The 25679-nt window shown below is 34.8% G+C and overlaps 2 protein-coding genes and 3 pseudogenes across 2 annotated transcripts; 4 read left to right on the forward strand and 1 right to left on the reverse strand.

The window, feature by feature from the left end:
• LOC140674230 (fatty acyl-CoA reductase 1-like) overlaps positions 1 to 25162 on the forward strand; it is a 39843-nt pseudogene extending 14681 nt beyond the window's left edge.
• On the reverse strand, positions 1539 to 2583 carry LOC140673721 (uncharacterized; annotated as a pseudogene).
• Positions 13480 to 14586, forward strand: LOC140674145 (uncharacterized). Its single transcript, XM_072907528.1, has one exon. It carries the CDS (start codon positions 13480 to 13482, stop codon positions 14308 to 14310), a length of 831 nt encoding a protein of 276 aa, XP_072763629.1. The 3' UTR covers positions 14311 to 14586.
• Positions 16362 to 18291, forward strand: LOC140673722 (fatty acid synthase-like). The gene is made up of 4 exons (XM_072906836.1): positions 16362 to 16472; positions 17157 to 17349; positions 17728 to 17978; positions 18170 to 18291. The coding sequence occupies exons 2-4, from the start codon at positions 17178 to 17180 to the stop codon at positions 18254 to 18256; spliced, it is 510 nt and encodes a 169-aa protein (XP_072762937.1). The 5' UTR covers positions 16362 to 16472; positions 17157 to 17177; the 3' UTR covers positions 18257 to 18291.
• Positions 18286 to 19079, forward strand: LOC140673725 (fatty acid synthase-like; annotated as a pseudogene).
• Positions 25163 to 25679: the final 517 nt, after the last annotated feature.

A 25679-nucleotide genomic window follows, 5' to 3' on the forward strand; every position in this document is an offset into this window, starting at 1 on the left:
CCGACTATTATTCGTTTCGGTAGTTGACCTAATATTGCATTATCTATTGATTCCGCCATTACCCCGCTATGAATCGTAAAAGTTTTAACCTCGACTCTCGTAAGTGGATACTTGGCAGTAACTTTACTCAACATTCTAGCGTGTGCGAGTAACACCCCGGCGCTTATTTTCGCTCTTCTCACAAGTAAGCTGGCATCCAATATATGAATTTTCGATAAACTGTTACTTTCCATGAGACAAAATGAATCTTTCGAGCGTACGAGTCGTAAGCGTACTTCTACGCCGTTAATTAAAAATTTGTTTTGATTGAAAACGTCGCAATGAAGATGTCCTATAAGATCTAGCGCTCGTTCTCCGTGAATGTATCGAGTTCGTCTTACGAGCGCGGCGTTGCCTTTTGATTCCAATAGATCGTCTATGTATCCGGGTGTATCCGTGTCCCACAGACTCGAGGTTAGATGGGTAGTTTTTGCGGGTGAAGAGTAATTTAACAACGCCTCGATGTACGCGCGGTACGCGTAAGCGTTGTTCGGAGGCGACACGAGCTTTTGATTGAAATACACGTCGATCTGATTGAAGATAGAGTGGAGTAAATGATTTACGGGCTCTACTTTGACCTCTGTGGCGGCGGCGGTACCTTCCGTTCGCGGCGCGAGGTCGTCGTTGGTTTCCACGCGCACTCGAAGACTCAGCATGGTATGTGTGAGATCTAAATATTCTTCTCCATGGCCTGGGATGACGAATTCTATCGGTGAGTCGTTCGAGAGCGAGCTGACGGGTTTGTAATAGATCCATTGTGAACTTTCGATGCTAGTCTGCGTGGGTGGTAAAGAAAAAAGGTCGAGTTCACTTTTTAAACACTCGCTCGAATGCGTATGAAGAAAAGACATGATTATTTACCGTAAATTTTTATCAATATCTTTTACCGATATTTTCGTTGTCTACTGTGTTTAGCGTAGTATCGTTTAAGAAAATATGTCGGATACGGTGCGCTTTCTAGAAGTTTTACGACGTTTCGTGGAGGAGTTATGTCTTTTCTTTGACTTGCGATTTTTCTTTCTCCCCTTGCTTTTTAATGTTTTATTCCGCGCTTTGATTTTTTTCGGTAATCTTTTCTTATTTGACGTTTACGTGACGACGTTACCGTGGATTTAACGATACGCGCGTTAAGCCCGGCGAAAGGAAACTGAGCTGCGTGCATTTTCGCATCTGTCTTATATCCCGAGCCTTTCATCAGACTACTTATTTTTTCTTTAGCTTTTCTCTTGAGATTTTCGCGCGATTCTTTAAAACGGTTTTCGGCCGACACCTTTAGCGGTATATTATTTTCAATATTACCGATTATATTAACACCTGCTTGTAAAGCTTCTTTCCCTACTGCACGCGCTCCTCTACTTAGATAAGGTAGTATACGTCTAAATAATCCTCCTAGAAAACTTCCGATTCCATGACCGCGTTGATAAGGTGCGCCGACGAAAACTCTCGGAATTCCACCAACTCTGCCGCTTTGTAAATTGTAATACTCGTAGTAGTCTGTCATGTTGCATTTGAGAACTTAATTTTTATCTTTTTCCCTATGACACCGACGTTCGCAATACTAACGGGTTCGCCTATAGTGTAACGTCACAGTCGATGTTCCGGATTCGAATGCTATTTTTTTTCCGAACTGATCTCTTATATCGATTTCAATCCTACTGAAATTTGTTCGTTGTAACGGGATATAATGCAGAGAAGAGAAATGTTTCACTTGATTCGTTCCGTACTCGTAATCGCGACCATGCCCCTCGACCGACACTATTCGGAGAAGAGGAGACTGCACATCGCCTGTTATGTAAGGTTCGCAAATATCACAATAAATGAATAGTTATCGGGAATACCGCGAGCCAAACTACAGGGTTCGTAACTAAAGAATCCAAAGTGTCCCTTTTCAAAACCGAGTTTAACAAAAATTGATGTAGATTTTGTTTTTGAATCAGGATTATACGTCGTAAGCATAGTATAGTATCGTCCTTCCCGCTTAGGAGCATTATAAAGTGCATCCCCTAAACCGAGTATTCGTAGAAGTTTATCGGAAAAGTTTACATAATGATTTAGTTTACATTTATTTTCATCACACTCAAGGTAAAACTCTATACTACCGGCGGATAACCCCTGTCGATCCAGATGAAAATGCGAACCGACTCCTTTACACGTCGTATTAATCGCGTCGAGAAGTTCGTCCATATTTTTATAAATGCCAGCCCGTATTTCGTCTTCCCTCGAAATTATCACAGAATCTTTTTTCTCGTTACCTTGAATGTCAACATCGGCGAATGTGAGTATATTCTCACCGCGTTGTATATGAAAAAAAGTATTGGGAAATTGAATTTCGCTGAGCGCGACTTCCCATTCGCCGTGTAACTGTATCGATTGAGGCAATTCCGTAATAAATGACGAGGTAGTATTGTCCGGAAAATAACGCATACTGCTATTGCTCGGAAGAACCAGTAGAAATTGGTCCTCCTTCATCTCAAAGATTCGTTAAACTTGAAGCGGGAATCCAACTATCGAACTTGCTAGGATAACCACGCCAGCTAACTAACAGCTGTTTATTATCACCACGTCCTCTGCTCTTTATCACGCGATCGACGATAAATTCTTCCTCCTGTAAATTTTTCTCAACTAGGGCTAATTCTTGCTCGTAAAAAATACCGTCTATGACCTCGCCGGCTAAGTCACTTAGTTCGTACACTCGCGGTTTTCGCCAATCAAGAACCCGATGAATTCGAAATATCTCCTCGCTCCACTTTGCCTCGTATCCTTTCTCGAAGATGACTTTTGCTCTACTGATTCGCACGAGTTCGCCAACGCGATATTTAGCCTTTTGTTTTTCGCATTTCTCGTTTTTCCAACGAAGAGTTATATTTTCGCGCGCAATGCGGGCATTTTTCCGCGTAACGACCGCAGGTTGCATTTTGATACTGGAATGACGCGTGTGATTATAAGCGTGAACGATATCCTGCAAAACATTTATGTAACGTCGTGTATTTTTATGCGTAAAATAATGCCACATACGTTCCTTGAGTGTTCTATTAAAACGCTCCACTATAGCTGCTTTAATATCAGGATTGCGAGTTACGCGAAAGCGAATGTCTTTTTCTTTTAAGAATTTTTGTACAGGACGCGCTATAAATTCTTTACCTTTGTCGGTCTGTAGGCAAACCGGTAGACGACCATTGCTTCTCGAGAATATACGCTCAAAAGCTCGTATTACACAGATACCTGTTTTGTCACGTAAAGGTTCAACCCATACAAATTTACTAAGCACATCGATTACTACGAGTAAATAGGAATAACCGTCATTATAGCTCTTGAGATTACGGAGATCAATCAAATCAGCTTCCCACAAATCGTCGATATTTGTCACGTTATAATGTAAACGCGGAAATTTTCGTCGTACCGGTCGATGCAGCGTGTACGCGTCTTGCGATTTAAGCCAGTCGAGAACATTGTTGTAAACTAAAATTCGGTTTAACGGCTCGCGTTAAATTGTCCACCGCGGAATACCCTGCGTAGTGTGAGGGGTCGTAATACAGTTTTTCGAATTCCGACATTAGAGTCTCATCCAATCGAGTAAACGTTTTTTCCCTTTTGACGGAGAATCTTCGTTATCGTGTGTTAATGTTTCATCGGCGCTGTCTTCGCCGGCGGATACAAATATCGTGTCTGCGTCAGACTCGTTTAATTTACGAGTGTATGATTTTGAGCGCAGAGTTTTCTTCGGAGTGGAGCTCCCGCGAGGTAACGGATTTTTAATACGATGAACTCGTAACAAATCGCGATTACCTATGAGATTGGAAGGCGTGTTTATATCATGCAGTAATCGAGCAAACTGAATTCTTCCGGTTGCTTTTACGGTTATTCTTTCCCGTATCGCATCGTTTATGAGATCCGAGATATTCGATCCCGTTACGACTATACTGTCTATAGTCACAACTCCGCGTCTATCCCAGCTAATCTTAGACTCCGGGATGTCTACCAAATATTTCAATAGAGCGCGTGCTTTGTCGCGATAAGATTTCGGCACGGAGACGACTATTTGTTTTATCATTTCCACCGATTGAGCGCGTTTTTTTCCGAAACTGCTACTAGCATTACTACCGCTAATGTTACCGTCACTGCTAATTAAAGTTTGCGTTTCCAAAAGTTCATCGTTATCGTCATCATACAAATCTTTCATGTCTTCGTTCTGCTCTTCATCTACCTCGCCATTATCGTTACGTAAACGTTTTCTCGCAGCTCAAACAAAGTGAAGATAACGTTGAAGTACTTCCTTATACATTTTCCATCTTTCCCCCTCGTCGCGGGGAGTCGCGAGATTAAGAATACGGCACATCTCAGTATCGAGTCGCGATAAAGTAGTTCCAGGCGTCTGCACCGTATTATTATTTTCGTTAACATTTCCCAGATTTTTTTTTATCGAATTATCCGACGATGATGCGCTGGGTGCTATTTCCGGATGATGTTGATGTTGCATGCGCTGCATTCTCTCGAGATTATCCGTAGAAATTAAAACCATTTTTTTAGCTCTTTTCATTATTCAAATATCGTAATCGTTAATGCTTTACTTTTTATTCTGAAAAAAAGCTGATATAAAAAATTGTATAATTTTTCATTTCCCGATAATCCGTGATAATATAACCTCGAGTAAAGGAGCAATAAGATAGGGTAAGAATCCTCCCCGTTGTACCAGTAGCTTTCTTCTGCCTCTCCAATTACCTCGTTTTGTCGCGACGCGTCGTAGGATGGTTTTATGCTTGGCTAATTGTCTTTTTTTCGTTACTTCCAAGCGGTACGTTTCCTTTGAGCGTATTATAAGCGCACTCTTGTATGCACTTTATTAGTTTATTATCTGCAGTGCGTAAGAAAGACACTCTTTGATTTTTTTTCAGATAGCATAAAGTTTTCAAAAGACATGCGTTTCGCTCGCCGATTGATCGTCTAGCAGTTTTTATTGCTCCGTCCGACGAATTCCGTGACGCCGATGACGAAGGATATTTATTCTCTTTTACCATTACGATGTAATAACGCGACTGGCAAGATGCGTATGTAATCACCTTCCTTTTATATACCCTCTCCTCTATTGCTCGATCTACGAGGTACGTAGACGTAATGCAGCGAATCATCGGAAAAGATACACGCCCGAAATCGATATTCGTCTGGAGTGGATTGTTTCAAATCAAGCAATAAATACCCATGCGGTCTCGAGGTTGCGTCGTAGTATGCTTCTTCCATAAACTTTGGGTCTTCGGGATATACTTGACGTGCTAAATGACGAATTTGGGCACGATCACGCGGATTTTTGAAAACAACTATATAATTCGCGTTGAGAGATATGTCACGCCCCTGATGGAACAGATTTTGCGAGATAAGAATAACATTGAGATTCTTATGATGGCTTCCTTTCGTAAACAGATCCACGATAGCGTCGCACGATGATGATTCTCTCATAAGATCGTCGATTATTACCAATTTCGGAGAAAGCGGATCGTTGGAATATTCTTCCGGGCACGGCAATCCCTCTCGAAATTCAATTATATTTTTTTTCGCGTTTCTCAAAGTATTATTACCGCTAAAGTATCCGCTTCTTCGCGCGCTTTTCTCTTCTACTTCTCTTTCACTCACAGCGTGTTGTAAGCGCTGATACGCATCTTGCCACTCGGCGTAATAAAATAAAATTCTCTCGAATCGTACATCGGACATAATTGATAAACTTCGAAGGAAAGTTTCCACGAAAATCGTTTTTCCGCATCCCGTAAGTCCGCAGACGATTGACGTCCAAGGATGTTTCCAGCGTACATCCATTTTGCAAAATGAGCGATTGCGCATTTATACACAAATTTATAAATGAAATAAGTTCATCGTCACCCTTACAAATAATAATAATAAGCTTGTTAAAAATGCGCATGCGCGATAAATTTTTAATGTTAAACGTTGGAATGCAGAGGAATAAGCTTATCCGCGCTTCGGGGCCCTCCACCCGCGGCGGTGGCGTGCTCGTGCTAGCGAATATCTCGTTGAGCGTAATGGCGCGGTGATAAGCTGTAACTTTAGTAAAAATGCTCTCACCAGCATATATATGCTCGCGATAACAAGGGATTGAGCGTACGCGCTATTTTTAAAAAAATTGTTTTACTAAATAAAAAATATACCACTTAAAAACTAAATTAATAAAACTAAAAAATATAAAAAGTGGGAGGAAATAGGAGCAATATTTTTATTAAAAATAAATTTTTTATTTTTATATATGCATTTACATAGCATTTTTCTTATTAGCTATATTTACATTTTCCAACTAAACTAAGATTTACATTTTATTATAAAAAAAATTACAGCTATATTTAAAACTAAAATTTTATTTTACAAAACTTTACATTTTGACAATATTTATATTTTACGCAGGGTGGGCGGAAAACGTGCGCAATTCTATATTTTTACACGCAAAGTTAGAGGAGTGAACAGGAAAGTATGCTAATATCTATCAAGTTTCTGATAAATACCCGTACGGTAGAGAATATCGTTTTGTTTTTATAAATCTTCGTTTTAATAGCACAGGCGCACATCTTTTTGTTTCATCACGCGTAATTATATCATGAAACACTGTGCGCCGAATGGCTTTAAACCGAAGATTTATCCTTGATTCACCCTTGATTGACAGGGGTTGTTTCTTCTACTTGTTCCTCTGCCTGTTCCTCTCTTTCTCTTTGTAATAATAATTCTCTAATGCTAATAAAATTAACTAAGCGCGAGTTTTCAAAATTCAGAGTTATACCCTTTACTTTACAAACTTCGCGAGTGAGTCCATCGGGTGTACGAACCACACGCGTAAAATTTCGGTCCACCGGATACGAACGACTCTATGTAGCTACCCTCGCCGTAGTTTGCGAGTTCATCCGTCATATCGCCTAAAAAATTACCCGTACGCGGTTCGTATTCCTGAGGATCGCCGGTACTCACGTATATACATGAATCGGTATCATAATATAAAACGCGGTTTTCTAATTTTTCTAAATATCCGTATAATTTTAATCTTGCTTGTGCCGTCGTGTAAGCTGCTATTACTACATTAGTAAGGGGCGAAGGTACGATTGCTTCTTGTCGCATTTGTGACGAAACATATATTACCTCGTCGTTTACGGGCAATATATCGGTTATTTCGTGTTGCGGGCTAGTGAGTAGGCTCATTAATTTCTGCTGCGTTTTAACGATGTCAGTATGTGGCAAGTTTTCGCGTTGACCAAATTTTCCCCAAAAAGAATTTAACACTAGTTTCGCGACCAAACGTAAACCGGGGTTGTGTACGATGTTATTTTTCTCAAGAGCAATACCTTCTGTTTCCTCGTACTCACGAAGATATCGCTCTTTAGCATCGTCATCTGTACATTCGCTCGGCCAACCATTAGTCTCCTGCTTTAATTGTAAAAATGTGTTTATATATCCGGCGAATAGACCTCCCTGGCGCGTGGTGTGATTATAACGAGTGACATTATACTGCCAAATCTCACTAACCTCTAAAAAATCACAAAATAACCTTTCTCAATAGCTTTCTTTAATTCGCACGATATCCATGTACCTTCGAATTCGCGTTCGGAAGGTTCATGAGCGCACACGGATTGAGAAAATGTTTCGCAACAAGCACGACACAATGCGAATAATAATTTACCCTGCACGCGATAGGGTAATACAGGGTGAAAGAGATTGCGGGGAGGGAGTACTCTGCAACGTACGATTCCTTCGACCGAGTCGAAATTATATCCCGGCGATATTCCGATTAATTCCGCGCATTCCTCGCCTACGTATATCGTTGGATGCCCGATCGGAAAAGCACCGGTTTTCAACACATACGGGTACAGTGAACATACATCAACGTATCTTCTCCGTTCCCGTAATCTCGTAGCGCGTCACAATATTTTCCGTGCGCCCTCCGTAGAAGGAGTGTCGAGGATCGAGCGGTTCGTTGTCTAACATTTGATGATGTTGCAAATATTCACGCATCTCAACATTTTCATTTATATCGTGATCAAAGTCGCACTCCCATTTCTCTATGACCCTGTATCCCCGTGTTCGAAGACGCAATGTCGTTGCGACGGTATGCTCATAACATAAATCGTTTGTATCTGTATGATCTGACGAAAGCGGTTTATCGCGATTGACTCGAAAACATCTCGGACAACCATGCCAGAAACATCCGTGAAATTGTAACACGTAATATTGCGTTACCCCGTTTTCCACAGACTCGTAGTACCCATCGACAAGCGTGCCATCGGGTAAACGATATTCCCTGCTTCGCCCTGCGTAGATAATACGATGACCGAGCTCACGCTCCTTCCACACTAACCACTGTAGAGCTTTGCGCGACTGAATATTTACACGTCTGTAACCACCCGCAGGAATAACACCTATCTCTCTTTCGCGCAAAAAGTTTTTTCTGAATACTCTCATATAGATATCATATCGTAGAAGCAATAGTTGTATATTCCTCGAATGGACACACATCCCCGCGCTGTAAAAAGATCTTTCTAAAAGCCATGCACGCTTGTCTAAGAATATCTACGTCATTACGGCAGTAATCCAATATTTCGCGTTGAAAATCAAACACGTAGTTCGCGCGCGTCATCTCCGAGTGCCATGCCAAAAATTTTTCGCGTTCTTTCACCTGCATAGAATCAGGTGAATAATATTGTACATCAGGCAGTGGACCGACATAAGATTGATTATCGATAGTATTAAATAAGTGAGGAAAAATACCTTTATTCGAAATATCCGTCAGACCAAAAGCCTTGGGTAATTTGGATAAACGCATCGGCATATAATTAACACTATCGATAAATTTTGTACGTCCCACCGTTAATACAACTATTTTCGTTCCATTTAAAATTACTTGCGGCTCTAACGAGATACGGTTTTCCACGATATGATGTAAAATAAATTGAGCATCAAACGACTTAGCGTTATGTGCGATACAAATTATTTGTTTAAAATATTTTGTCGGACGCGTTACAAAATCTACAAATTCCTGTACGGGATTACGATGAAATATATATTCCCGAATCCCGCACCAACGACATCGCACCGAGATTTCATTTATTTCCGCGTATGACTCACAAATTTGATGAGCGACGCAGAGCGTAGGCACGTAAACTTTTACATTCGTGGTACCTTGAAGCGTTTCGTCTTGTCTCGTCTCAAAGTCGTAAAACACGAATGTTACGCGGCTTTTTTTACGTGCGGGTATACAATTATTTTCGCCGCCGTTCCTCCGTTGTTGTTGCTCCCCATTCTCTTCGATAAATTCCTCACAATAAGAATTGGAATTATCGCTGCGCCGAATAGGTAACATATAACAAAGGTGGTTCAGTGATTGTAAAGAATGACACACGGTACAATAAGCCATGTCGCATTCGTGTTGTTTATTTCTTTGAATTAACCGGCCGCAATCGTTACAAAATCGTACAATTTCGCAAACGCTTTTTTGCGATTTTTCATCGTATGATTTCCGCGCGCGGTGACGCTCCAAGCACTCACGATTAAAAAATCCCCGTCCACAATTATCGCACCTAATATGTGGCGTATCTGTTTGCTCGCACGGCGGCATCGCGTTACATCGCGGACATTTGTTAGAGCATCGATGCTTCCCCTTATCGGAGCGATAACTTAAATTACACGGAACGCAGTATCCTCGCCCACCCGCGGCGGCCCTTAAATTTAAAATTATGTCGAAATGCTTTATGTCCGGATGAAATAATATATTTAAGCACGTTCTTGTCTCTCGCTGTAGAGAGAGGCTAAGAATTCAACCCCGTTGTACAACGGTTTACCGCTCCGATCAAAAGTAACGATATTATATATCACTACAGCAATATTATCCCCGGCGAGATATTGTTGAAAGCGTTCGATTTCGGGAATTCCGCTTCCTTCCTCAGGAATCGTGACACCTGCATTCCTCGTAAGTTGCAACGCTAAGTCGTGTTGTAACACAGAGTTTTGTCGTCTCACTGCGTTCCATTTTTCATGTAACTCTCCCGTGCGCAAATTTCCACGCTCGTTAAAAATTTGAGCGGATACAAGCGCACGAGGGAAACATAAATTGTCCGAATTGGAATCGTTAAAATCGAACGCTTAACAATAATATCCCGTGTAAGTGTGTGACGTCGTGACCCTGAGGAGGAGTAACTTTAGAAACGCGGATATTAAACGCTAGAGCTATATCATGACCGTCGCAACTTTGCGCTAACGAACTTACAAGATTCCAAATATTCTCGTAAGTCAAGTCGCGAAATGGTCGGAACGATATACCTGTGGGTCCACGCGTAAAATTTCTGGTATCAAAAGTCATCCCGACGTAATCACCTGGTACGCACGAACGCGTTACGTACGTGTGAAGTTCCCGAAACGCGTTCTCTAGCCAGTTATATTCATTAGCCTCCTCGGGTACAGGTCGGATACGAAAACTAATTTCGCGTCCCTCTATACCGAAATTTCTAAATTGGCGCACGTTTTCCGATAATAATACAATATTTCTAAAATTATTTTCTACCTGATCGCCAGTATATACACCCTCCTCTTCTCTTCTATCGAGCTCGTTTTCCACAGCGTCAAGTGTTTCCTCATCTGCATGCGACTGATTTTCTTCTTCTCCTGCGCGTACTTGTTGATGTTGATGTTGTTGACGTTGTATTCCGCCGCTTCTTCCACCCTCGATCTGTACTGTGAAAAATAAGAATAATTAAATTATTTTGATGAAATATTTCGTAAAATATTTCTCTCTTACGTTTAAATTTTGTTAATAATGTAAAATTGTTATGTTATTATTTATGTTAAACTAACTTACTCGTTTTAATATTCTCCTTTCAACCTTCTGTTACGTCGGTATATCTTTAGGGATCGTACACCGGCGTGTATGAAATGTCGGAGACGATAGTTGTTGAGTAAAAGTATCCTAGTAAAATTTTTTCAATTAAAATAAAATTTAAACGTAAGAGAAGAACTAAAGAATGTGTTAAGTTATTACCTTCTTCTATCATCGACACGTCATTTATATCATTTTCTTCTTCTTTCTCCTCCTCGTATTTTGCTTCTTCTTCCTCTTCTCTCATTTCTTCTTCCTCTTCTTTCATTTCTTCTTCTTCTTCTTCCTCAGTCATTTCGCCCGATTCTATTTCTGACTCTTCATTTCCTTCCCTCAGGTCTTCATTCCGTACTTCTTCGTTTGCTGCGATGTAATCTAAAAAATATTGTATTATTTCTCTTGTTTAAAAAAATCTTTCGCGCTATTTTTTTTTATTCGATGTAATATTTTTTACTTACTTGCAAACTGGGAGAATATGACCACTTTGTCAATCGAGCTAACTTCTCCAGAAAGCGGTTTCTCTGTGTCATTCTCTTCCCCCTCCGTTAAATCGATAACAGGAGGTTCTGGAGTTAACACTATGCGAGCCCGTCCTGAAATGTACGGTATTTTAAAATTTGAAAAATAATATTTTGTTTTTTATCATCGCTATAAAATATGTGTTAAAACTTACGTGAAGGTCCCGCCTCTGGCGACGTGTCTGCTTGTCGTCTTCTGCGTAAACTTAATCTTCCGGTTCGATCTTCGTTTATTCAAGGGAGACGATTTCCTTCGACTGTCGCGATCACGATCGGGCGCGTTGAGTCTAAAAATTGTTTGATTTAAATAACATATTTTATAATTTTAAACCCGATAAAAATAAAAATAAAAACTTACCATTCGAATTCTGGAGAAATCGATGAAAATGCAGCCGAAGAAATTCTATGTGCCCACCAGCATCGCTCTCTTCCTCACCAAAACAGATCTGCGATTCGATAACTTCTCCGGCGATATTTAAAAGTTCGCGAAAATTGCAAAAATGCCCTAGGCGGAATAATACCGCAAACACCACGCTAGGACACTCGCCAGCGAACTTTCCGAAGACGCTATAATTTTTTTCGTAGTCGCTTGTTAATCCCGATAACAGTTTGTCAAATTTCTAGCCGCATAAACTCTGTGTCAGTGAAAGGCAAATTTCTACAACGTTTTTAAGATTCGACATGATAATTAATTATTTGCACTGTAACTCGCGTGATGGATAAAATTCAAATTCGGAACTTAAAATGTACTTTTTCCAATACGGAGAACCATATTTATACATTTTAAAGAAAACGCCTCTTTAGGAAGAGGGGAAAATTCTTTGATTTTGCATTGGTCGGATTGTTAAACAAAATGCGATAGGACAATACAATGCAAAACTTTCGAAAGAATGTTTTATTATTATATTTTCTTCTTTTATGATGGATTAACGGTAAGTTCAAAGAAAGTTTTGAAAATAATCTATTTCTCACGTTTACATTTCTATTTTTGTTACGTACGATAATAAACGAATATTCCTTTTTTGTTACGTGAAGTAATCTTTATTATTTTTTTTATTTCCGTGGCGGCTCGTTATAAGAAATATGTCGTGAAAAAATTTTGGTAATCTTTATTATTTTCTTTATTTTCTCGCCGACTATTTATAAGAAATATATCGTGAAAAAAATTTCAGAAAAACCAACAAGCAATAAACGCTTATTCCTTTTTTTTTTTTTTTTTTTTTTGTTACGCAAAGTAATCTTTATTATTTTCTTTATTTTCTCGGCGGCATGTTATAAGAAATATGTCGTGAAAAAAATTTCGGAAAAACCAACAGCAATAAACACTTATTCCTTTTTTTTTGTTACGCGAAGTAATCTTTATTATTTTCTTTATTTTCTCGGCGGCACGTTATAAGAAATATGTCGTGAAAAAAATTTCGGAAAAAACCAACAAGCAATAAACACTTATTCCTTTTATTTTGTTACGCTAAGTAATCTTTATTATTTTCTTTATTTTCCCGGCGGCTAGCTATAAGAAATATGTCGTGAAAAATTTTTGGAAAAACCAACAAGCAATAAATAAATATCTTTTTTTTTTTTTTTATAACTTTTTATATGTGACGCAAGGTTTTGTTTTTTTTTCTTGGCACTCTTTAAAAATTCTTTTTCTAAATTTATATTGAATACAATTTTATATATATATATATATATATATATATATATATATATATATATATGAACAATTTTCTTTTATTATATTTTTTACAATTTTTGTAAAACTACGTTATAAAAATATTATTCTCTAAACTTTAGACGCGACACAGGCAAGCTATGGAGAGTAACGTACATTTTTATAATCTATTTTTTAAATTGATTTAAAATTCCATACACATATAATTTTTTATTATTCTGAGCGCGCATTTTCCCCATCACATTTCTATTTCATCTTTCTAATTTAAGTATTTGGGAAAATTAAGTTCAGTCGTTTCCTACCATCCGAACTAGCAAGTTCAACTGTAAAAGTTTGTTGTTTTCGTTTGTATTCTGTGCGTGATTATTCGAACTTCGATTTTCTACGTAGAAGCAGCTATCATGGACAATCGTAAGGAAATTTCAAATTTCAAGAAATCCTTGTATTCAGTCAGCGCTTCTAAGTCAGAATGCAATTTCGTGGGAAAAATCGAACTGCAACGTATGTTGTTATCTACAACATATGGCCTGAATTCATCCTATACGAAGAAAATTCATGTGGGCCTTATGGCATCGGATGGAGAGGAACTGGATTTTCTACCGATTGTTAAATTATCATCTCATAGCGCTGAAGGAATTTGCTCCGATATGGAATCGTGGCAGAAATTTCAAGAAAACATGGAACAAATGTCTTTGTACTTAAACGGTGATAAAATTAAACAGAGTATGATTATCATCAACAAAATAATTATAAATTTTACTACCGCATATAGTGCTAGAGCTGTGCTAGTAGCGTATCGCGAAAACGTGCAAGAAGATCTTCCTTCCGAAAACATCGAGGATACGAACGCAAACGGACCTACACCGAAGAAACGGAAAACTTACAGCGTTGCGATAGTAATGCAGAGAGCAACCTTTCTGGGACTGGAAAATATAGTTGGATGTGTAAACGCTCGTTTGAATCAACTAAATTTAATTTCCAACAGTGTCAACGAATGTGCGCGATATCTAATGAACGAAATAGAGATAAATCTTCCTATCAATAGTAACATTAATAGCAGTATTATAAAACTTCTGATCAATAGTAATAGCAAGGAAATAGAACGTAACGTTCGCATTCAGCTAAAAGATTTATCATTTCTCGATATATACTTTGAAATAACATTTTTAGAAATAATCTCACTTTACCTCAATCAAATTGTACATATGATAGTAACAAAACGAAAATTATAATCATTATCCCAGGAATATTTTCTTCAATTATTCATTTTGTAAAAACTTCTTGAATAATTTTGATTTTGTAAAAAATTTTAAATATAAACGTTACATATTTGTACATTTAAATCTATTGTCGATTTCTTTCACCCACTCCTCTTTCCCATTTTACATATAAGTAGTTCCGTTACTTTTATTGTTGAAAGAGGATGTTCCGCAACCTCTTTCAACAATAGGCGCTCATCGTAATATAAGACACCGATAATACTATTTCTTTCGTTGCGTCATACCATCGCGTTTGACAGAACCTGCACGTTCCTGTGTTATTATCTTTTTTTTCATTTTCACAGGCATGACGTTATACATGATCAACTACCCATGTGACGTCATTTGTTTTGACGGGCCATACCTACCCCACGTGCAGAACGCGCTTTTCCGTCTCACAACCGTCTCCGTAACCGATATCGCCCCAAGAGCCATACCTGCCCCGCTTGCAGAACGTCAAAGCGCTTTTTCCTCCCTTCACCAGCACCGTAACCGATATCGGCCCAAGAGCCATACCTGCCCCACTACGTAACATAAATGCCTTATCTAACCTTTACTCTAGTAAGTTTTTATTTAGCTCAGCACACCAGGACCAGGATCAGCAATACGAAGGACCCAGGTTCAAGCCCCGAGAAAACCAGAAAATTTTTCCAAAAATAAATTTTTCTTACCTGAGCGCGAACCCTTCCCCCTCTAACCACCACTTTTTTTCTGTCAGTTCCGGTGGTGGTGGGGGAAAACATCAGACACCCCCCGCGGTGCCCGAGGGCGCGGTGGTGGGGATTTGTTTTGACGGGCCATACCTGCCCCATTACTACTAAAGTAATTCATTACCCCGTTATTGTTTCTGAAAAGTAATTCATAACTCAATTTTTAGAAGTAACTCGTTATCATTATCGTTACTGAAAGTCATTATAATTTCTTTTTTAATCCAAGATTAAGTTAAATGATGAAACATTATATTTTAGACATTATTTTATACTAAAATGTAACATAAGCGATATAATATTGATAGTTGTTATATAGCTATTAATGAAATGTATAATATTGATTGTGATATAATATTGATAACTAAAATTAATAAAATGTGTAATAATTTTGATAATAATAATTAATTTTTAATTAGAAAAAAACTTAAAAAAATAAAAAAACCTCTTTTAAATACTGTGAATGTAAATAAAAATGAGAAAGTTTTCTTATTGTAAATTTTTTTATACTAGATTTATAAATATGATCAAATTTGCCTTTTTTACATCTTTGGCTGTATATAATTTTAAAATTCTGACATGATACATTAATTTTTATAACGTCAAATTTTTGACTAATCATCGAATTGTCTGTATAATTAACCTTTCTTACAAGTAGAAAGAAACAAGATTCTAAAAAGTGCTTTTAGCAGTTTTTATGTAATACCACATTTTAACCTTTGATCAATATGTTTCTTTGCATAACAACTAAATCAAGTATGTTGAAAAAAGTAAAGATAAAAATATTTAATCGTTAAATTCGTTATTTGAAAAATGTAACAAAGTTATTTTTTCTATTACAAGTAACCCGTGTAATTTTTGAACCCTGGTTTAATTAATCGATACGATAAGTAGTTTAACATTTGCCTTAAGAAAAACCGCTGATCTTGAGAAAAAATATTTTACTCTTATAAATTTTGTTATTACTTAATAAAGGAAATGTATCTCATATCTACTGATATTCTTTTACTGCATAAATAATTTAGTCATAGTCTAAATAAGAAATTTATTTTGCTCCTTAAAATATTTTCTCGAAATATAATAGCACGAAAAAGCATCATAATCCCGTTATAATGTCTACTTTTATCTATATGTATATTCTTAGTTTGTAGCTGAGTATGTACTAAACTTTGACCATGCTGATGCGTATATCATGCTGATTATAATTAAACATATAATTATATAAGTAATTATACATTCTACTTTTCTGCGTAGTCGGTGGGGTTATTATGATATATATTGATTAGTTGCACAATTCATATACCTAACAGACAGTAGGATAGCATAGTCTTCTCTCTAATATCAGTTGTAGTCATCGTTAAGTTTTTATAGAATTTTATTTTTGCTAGAATTATCTGCTTTTATTTTCAAGCACTTGTAAAACTGGTGGTGAGTATAAATTTTTATTGCTTTTCTTCTAGATTTTTCTTCTTTTTTATAGTTTTTCAATTAAAGATTATTTTAAAATTCATTGTTGTGTAATTGAATTATATGCGCAATATTAATAGTTGGTACATAATTTAATAGTATATAATTGGATCATTCAAAAAAAGAGATTCAATTTTATACTAAATTATCGTGAAAAATTCTATTTATTTTTTCATTTTTCTCATTATATGTACATACCTATATATGTATATCTGTATACATATATAAATATATAGTATTTTTTTTGTTTTGGTAATAAATTACATTTTTCTTATTAGTTTTGATTATTATTGTAATCTTACACAATTATGTTCTTTAATTACTAAAACATTTTAATTCAACCTGATTGAATTTGTCAACACATTCTATAAGAAAATTATTTATTAATAATGATGATATTTTGTACAAATAAATCAATTTTGTCCTACTATTATTGAAATTTTATATTAATACTAATTAATATTTGTTTAGTACTTACTTAAAATTATATGATTACTTTCACTTTTCTGCGCATTATAAATTTTCAGCTATTTTAAAAATAACTTTTCTAGTTTTAATATTGTCATATTTATAATACTAATTACGTTATTTATTATTCTAAATACATAGAATTTTAAAATCTAGAATTGTGATATATCCCTCTAGAATTATTAAAATTTAAAGAAGATGGATAGTAACAAGCGATTCAACTCATATATCAGTGTTGATGCTGAAGAAGAAATCGTTATCTCTGGTATTGCCGGGCGATTTCCTAATTCTGACAATATAAAAGAATTTCAGGACAATCTTTTTAATAAAATGAATCTTGGTACAAGCGATCATCAACGCTGGACTAATTGTAATAATATCTTTCTCTCAAAATTAAAAATATCTTTATTTTCAGTAGAAAAATATTTATATGTGTTAAAATATACATCAATCGTAGTTTAGAATTTATATTATTAATACCGATACATCTATAAATATAATATTAAATTGGAAAAAAATTACAGTTAAAATCATTAAAACAACTAATACTTTAAAGCACTTATTACTTTGTGCAATTTATTTTTACATAAATCACTTTTTGTTAATATTTTTATCACTGTTTCTTCTGTTTAATTTCAAAGTAATTGAGATGTCATATATCTTTTTAAGAATATTTTAATACAATTATTATCAATAACTTAACAATATGATAATATTATTTTTATTCAATTATTTTAAATCCTGACAGATATTTATGAAATGCCTGCTCGAATAGGAAAAGTTAACAATCTACAAAAATTTGATGTAGAATTTTTTAACATATCGGCCGAAGAAGCTCATGTACTTGATCCTGGAAGCAGAATGTTACTTGAGCATACTTATGAAGCAATTATTGATGCGGGTGTAAATCCTGCAGAATTACAAGGAACAAACACAAATCTTGTCACAGCAATAGGTGTTTGTGAAGGATATTTAGATTTATTATATGATAAACCTCATGTACGTAATTCACATTAGTTATTTTAATTTAAAAAAAAAATCGATAAAAGAAGCACGCGATCTTAAAATAGTGTATAAATACATATAATTATTATATATAGTATAAATACATATTGTACATATAGAAAGATTGCGATTAATATAAGGAAAATATTTTTGTTAAATGAAATAAAAACTGTAATGGGTAACAGATTGCTGGATTACCCATTCTTGGGTGCAATAAAGATGATAGCAAATCGAATTTCTTATTGGCTCGGCATTACTGGACCATCCTATAACATCGATACTGCATGCAGCTCAAGTCATTTCGCTATGGTGGAAGCTTACAGAATAATTCGATCTGGCATTTGCGAAGCGGCTATTGTTGCTAGTGTCAATTTATGCATTCATCCTTTATTTACTCATCAGTTTTTTCGTCTAGATATGTGAAAAATAATATTATCGTGTTCAAAGTTGTTGCATTGTCAAATGGTATATACATATTTATTGATATATCTATGAAATAATAATATTTAATTAATTATATTATTGTAACTAATAATATTTTTTAAATCATTTTGTTAAATTCAGTTGTTTTGTTTTTAAATAATATGTAGTTAATTCTTTTACATGTATTTATTAAAGTTTCTTATAATAATACTTAGTAAATTAATAAAAAAATCGGTAACAAAATTATATTGATTGAAACAAATAAACTACTAATAATGTTTTAGGAGTTCTATCTGCTGATGGATACTGTAAACCTTACGATCAAGAAGGTTCTGGTTACATGCGTAGTGAATCAGCTGTAGTAGTATACCTACAAAAAGCAAAAGATGCAAGAAGAATCTATGCGACTTTTGTCTATGGTAAAACCAACTGTGATGGCTATAAAGAAGAAGGAATTACCTTTCCATCATTTGACAAGCAAAAAATGTTACTGGAAGAATTTTACGAAGAATGTGATATTTCGCCTCTTGAGCTATCTTACATGGAGGCTCATGCAACTGGTACTGTAGCTGGAGATCCTGTGGAACTTCAAGCCATCGATGAAGTTTTGTGCGCTAAAAGAGATTCTCCTCTGTTATTGGGTTCAGTGAAGTCGAATATTGGACATTCTGAAACCGTTAGCGGTCATTGTCAAATTGCAAAAGTAAGTTTACCACAGGATACGATAAAATTAAAATAATTATATGATCTAATGCTACATGTAAGCTTATGAAAGCATTTTTTTATTATTTATTATAATTATAGAACTTGCAAGATATTATTATCACTATACAAAACTGTATTTATTTCATAAAGGTTATAATAGCGATGGAAACTGGTATAATTGCGCCTACTATACATTTTAAACGTCCACGAAAAAATATGACTGCTATTATTGAAGGAAGAGTAAAAATAGTCACTGAGAAGACAGAATTGAAAGGTGATTATATCGGTGTTAATTCCTTTGGATTTGGCGGCGCTAATTGTCACGTATTACTGAAATCAAATACGAAAATTAAAGTCAATAACGAAGTAGACGGTAATTTATCTAGGCTTGTAGTTATATCTGGACGTACAGAGGAAGCAGTTAAAATTATATTAAATGACGTAAGTACACATTACAATTTCAATAATAATAATTTATAAGGTTCTAGTTTTAAGTATTTGCTCATCTATTAGAGAGACATCATCCTGTAGTGTTTTGTGACATACTACACGCTAGCTGTATCACAGACTAACGAACATCTAGAAAGTACATACATATAAACAGAGACAAATAAGATATATATATCTCAACACTAATAACATCAGAAGAAAGGCAATGTAATTAAATAAAGCTCTCAAGTACCCAGTGTTAGTTATGCAAATTGTATAAGTATCTCAGTATTGTTAAAAACTTTGTTTAATTATATTGCTTGCATTAAAATTATATTGAAGATGGCCCAAAAATAGACCGAAATCTGTTTCAGGATTTTTTGAAAAATCTTGAGTTTTATTTGCATTCTGCGCCTTGCTCATTTTGTTTTTTTCTGATGTTATTAACATTATTTTATTAATAATCTAATCTTTCTTATACTTATCTCATATGGTTAATACAATATAGTTAATACTACTACAGTAATCTGTAATTTAGTTTATTTACGAATTAAGCTTTTGTTAAGAAAAAAAGACAATACAAAAATAATTACAAGTATATTGTACATATATACTTAAACACAAACATATACATAAAATACATAATTATAATATATTATAATAAAAAGAAAAATAAGCAAAAGCTACACAATACAACATTTATATATTACATTATAAAATAGTAATAATATAGTAGTACAAATAATAAAATATGTTAATAATAAGTAATGCAAAGAATAAAAAATAAATTCTTACTAGAAGAAATTAAAACTAGAAAAGATTTAAGAAAGTGTTTCACGTGATATATAATATTTAAAAAAATAATTTAAAATATATTTGTAATTCAAAATATATTTAATTAAAATATATTAAGTATGCTTCATTATTAATTTTAATAATGAAATTTATGTAAAAATTATATAAATACTTAAAAGTCTAATTATAACACGTATATAGTTGCGATCACGTGCAAATACATACACACGCACACACATAGACATATACATATACATATGAGTTACTCAGATATATCAAGTGGTATGTACAAATCCATTAACAGAAGTTAGAAAAATAAAGGCCCAGTAAACGCTACATATTCTTGAAATATTTATAAAATGTTCCCAAAATTTAAAATAAACATTCCAAGAATATTCTAAAACATTCCGGAATATTTAAAGAATGTACAGAAAATATTCAAATAAGAACAAAATGTTTTGATTTTTTATTATTTTGTATACTGTTTTATTCAATTTTTTATTTCATTTTTTGTTTCATATATGTGGGATATGGGGGACAGAAAGATGTTATAAAATAAGAAAAGGATTTATTGAGGATATAGAATATAATATAATGGTGTACGCACAGAATGACGATTGAATACAAACTGCCCTGAGAGACTGCACTGATTTATCGTGCTCTCCCAATATCTTAATCTGTTATAAACAATGCTAGATACTCGCACCGTATGATTTAGCCGCTAATGACGCAACGGTGAACCGATACTTTTCTGTTATAAATAATGCTAGATACTTGTGTCGTATGATCTAGCCGCTATCGCCTGCAACGTCGCACACGCGCACATAAAACTTATCTTCTAATAACAGTGCTCTGAGGAATGCAGTATATTAAATAATGCGTTTTTAATCCTACATTTCGGCCATCCTGCAAGACATTCGCCCCCGAATGTTTGCGTCATTAATCATGATTTTTATCGATTTCCTCTTCATCTTCGCTTTCCATTTCTTCTGTATCATCGAACTGCAACCAAGGCTTCATATAATCGGCTGATGTAGATGTTTCTTATGGACCTTCATGTTCGCCTATTTTTACAACAGCATAACAATTATTACGCTTTATTTTACTTACACGATACGGACCTAAATATTTACTACGAAATTTAAGCCCTGGTCCAAATTGAGTTCGTTTAATCGCAACGAGATCTCCATCCGTGTATTTTGACACGGTTTTCCGCTTTTTGTTAAAATCTCTTAAATTTTCTTTTTGAATCGCAGCAATTTTTTCTTTAGTTTCTTGTCTGATATCATCGCGTTCTTCTTCAAACATTTGCGTCCATTCTTTTTCAATCATTTCGCGAATTTGTGAATCTTCTTTTAAACGCATGTGAGTACCGAACATTAATTGAAACGGTGTCCTACCTGTGAGAACAATAAAAGAAGTGTACTTCCTACTTTCTTCAGCTACTTCAACGTGAAAGAATTCGTTTTTTAGATCGAGTGTACTGAAAATTTTCGCGCCTTGTAAACGATCTAATTAATCCTCAATCAATGGTAAAGGGTAATGGTCTTTTATAATTTTCTTATTCAATTTTTGGAAGTCAACACAAATTCTTGTATCACCATTTCTCTTTTTGACTAACACGACAGGACTTGCGTACTCAGAATTAGAAGGTCTTATGATACCATCATCTATCCATGTTTTTAATTGGTTATCAACTTCTTGCTTTTCCGACTGAGATAATCTACGTGATCTTTGATAAACTGGAATATCATCTTTCAAAATTAATGTCATTTTAACATTGACTTCACGCGTTTTCTTGGACTCATAATTTTTTGTAATGACTTCTAGTTCTTGTCGTGTGCTTTTATCGGAAACATATGAAAAATAAAATGGATTCGCGTCTTCTATTATATCAACTTTTAACACCTCAGGTAATTCTGAATTATTCGCATAAATTGATTTTTCAGGAATTTTTCGGATAGTTACCTGACCTCCTACTGCATGTAATTCTACCTGATTCAAAAAGTCAGCACCAATCAAAATTGCATGCTTCATTATTTTATCGTCAACAACATGAAATATGATCTTATATGTTTCGCCGTCAATAATAACATTTATTTCAAATGAACCGTACGTGCTATTGTTTAACGAGCCTAAACCGTCAAAGTTTATCTTATTATTTAAATTCGGACGACCTATTTTTTCATAACATTCTCGATTCATCAAGCTCAGATCACTACCCGTATCTTACTAATATTATACTAATAAAGCATTGATTCGCAACTTTTACCTGCTTTATCTGCTTCTGTTGCGGATTTTTAGCATTTGCACATGCGGCTTCTTTCTGCGCACTTACTGTCTCTCTACATGATTTCGCGATATGTCCATATTGATTGCATTTAAAGCACTTGGTACCTTTGTCTTTCGTCGGACACACTTTACTCAAATGATCTCTGCTACCGCAGTTGAAACATCTTCTTGTCTCTGTCGAACTTGTGTCTTCTTGTGTCATTTTTTTCTTTTCCTCCCACTTCGACTGCTTCGTCTTTGATTTGCCTTCCCCTTTTATCGCTTCGTATTGCACGAACTTTTCTTTTAATTCACGTATTGTTTTTGCTCCATATAATATTGTTTTATTAACTGCGTCGTGATTAACTCGTCTTGAATACCTTCAATAATATATCGAATTACCGATGGCGTATTAATATTAGCTTGTGCAGCGATTTCGAGCATTTTATACATGTATGCTTGATATGATTCGTCAATTGTTTTCTTTCGCCGCAATAACTCTCGATGCACTGCATGACTGTCCACAACATTGGCAAATTCTTCTTTTAATGCTCACCGTAATTTCTTCCACGTCTTTGTGCATTTTTCATAATTTACGAACAGCTTCGCTGATCCACGAAGAAAGCGTTTCGCATATGCTACCTTCTGGGCGTCGGACCATTCGCACAATTCAGCCATTTCCTCGAAGTCTTTAATCCATATTTTCACGTCGACCTTGTCATCTCCGTTGAACGTCTCTAAGGATTCTTCAACATCTCTGAATGTCAGTAACTGATTTACTCGAGCTTTTCTTGTTTTATTTTGTCTTCTTTCGGCAAGTGGTGCTTCATCTTCGTCACTCGAATGTGTATCACTTTCACCATCATCTTCTTGCTCATTCGTGTGTCTTCCTTGTGCGTTTTCGTTGTCACTTTCATCCTCATCGTCGTGATATTCCATTTCACCATGCTGAAGTTCGAGTTGCATAAATGGTAACAGTCTTAGGATGAGTTCATTTTTTCGGTCCCGTTGTTTTCAACTTTCGTCTTTTTAATTCTTGTTTCAACTTAACCATCGTCATATTCGTGAGTTTCGTATGCAGGTCGTCATTTTCTGTGCTAGCGCCTGGTTCCGACAGCATCTCAGATACCTTTTGTTCTAAATTGTTTAATTGATTTGGTAAAGTTTTTAAAGAAAAAACTTCTTGTCGTAATGAGCTTAATATTGAACTGAGACTATTTATATCAACAGCAGCATTTTTTTCTGCTTCAAATCTTTCTTTCAAGGATTCAAATTCTTTTTGTTGTATGCTTAAGGCAGTTTATTGTTCCCGTACAAGTCTTTTCTTATTTTGTAATTGTTGCATCACGACCTCAATTTCGGCTTGTTTTTTCTGTAAAGGAGTAACTACAGTAGTGTCACCATTACCATGCTCAAAGGTAGTTTTGGAAGATTGAGATCGAGTATTTAACTCATTGTTAAAAACTATTATTATTACGTTTTAACTTCTTGACTTTACGCCTCAACGTCTTAACGTCTTAACGTCTTGAACTTTTCACGAACTTCTTTAAATTACGTCTTGAGATTCGTGAACGTCTTGAACTTCTTCAACTTCTTTTGGCACTGCACTCTAAAGCCTCGATCCTGATCTCTGTCCCTATCCCGGACGAGAGCCCCCAAAAATATGTGGGATATGGAGGACAGAAAGATGTTATTAACTAAGAAAATGATTTATTGAAGATATAGAGTATAATATAATGGTGTACGCACAGAAAGACGGCTGGATACAGACTGCCTTGAGAGACTGCACTGATTCATCGTGCTCTCTCAATATTTTAATCTGTTATAAACAATGCTAGATATTCGCACCGTATGATCTAGCCGCTAATGACGCAACGGTGAACCGATACTTTTCTGTTATAAACAATGCTAGATACTTGTGTCGTATGATCTAGCCGCTATCGCCTGCAACGTCGCACGCGCGCACATAAAACTTATCTTCTAATAACAGTACTCTGAGAAATGCAGTATGTTAAATAAAGCGTTTTTAATCCTACATATATATATTGTATATATATACAATTCACATAAACACATAAGTACAAGATATTATACTTACAGGTAGATTTCTTGAAGTATAAAGGTAATCAAGGATAAGCAAAACATTTAATGTAATACAAAACATATATCTAATTATTTATTTTTTTATCAACTCAGAATATTAATTTTCATATATTTTTTTTACGTCAGTATTTTAAAATATTAGTTTGTAACGCAATTTTAAAATTGCACATTTTTTCAAATACTTTTTTTATTGTGGTGGTTTTGGATTCAATTTTCTCTGGACTTATAATAACTAAAGTTATGCCATTGAATATGCATATTATCTTATATAAACATGTTATATGTAATAGGCTCTTGGGATTGCAGAAGAAGATATATGTGGCTAATCGTGCTCTGGAATATTTTACGTTTAACGAATGGAAATTTGATAATACAAATAGTCGAGCTTTAATGTCATCAATCCCATTTGATGACTGAGAAGCGTTTTCAATTGTCCTTTCTGATGTCGGCATAAAAAAGTGTATTAGGTAAGTATTCAATTCTCTCTTAACTTTAAATAAAAGAAGACAGTATTAAATTTTAAAATCGATTCAGCACATTATTTAGAGCATATTTTTTTAGGCTTTTATTTTTAATTAAAAACTCATTTCCATAAATATTTACTGTATTTTGCTGTTTATTAAATTATGTATCATAATTTTAAAAATATTGTCCTAAATTTTTAAACAAATTTCTTTTTTGTAAAACGCACAAAAATTGAAATTTACGAAAATAATTATTAAAATAATATTTACTCATAACAATATAAAAATATGATAATAAATAAATAATAAAATACTGTCACGTATTGAATGATATATGTATAATTTATATACATCAGTTTAATATAAAATTACATTTTTTTCTTTTATTTAACGTACTTAAAAATATAACATTTCTGATAATTAACACACATTTTTTCTTTTTCTTTTCTTATCTTAGAAATTTGAAATTTTTAATTAATAGACTTTTATACATCTATAAAATGAA

This window comes from Anoplolepis gracilipes, chromosome 15 (genome assembly GCF_047496725.1).
Source record: "Anoplolepis gracilipes chromosome 15, ASM4749672v1, whole genome shotgun sequence".
NCBI classification, from domain to species: domain Eukaryota; kingdom Metazoa; phylum Arthropoda; class Insecta; order Hymenoptera; family Formicidae; genus Anoplolepis; species Anoplolepis gracilipes.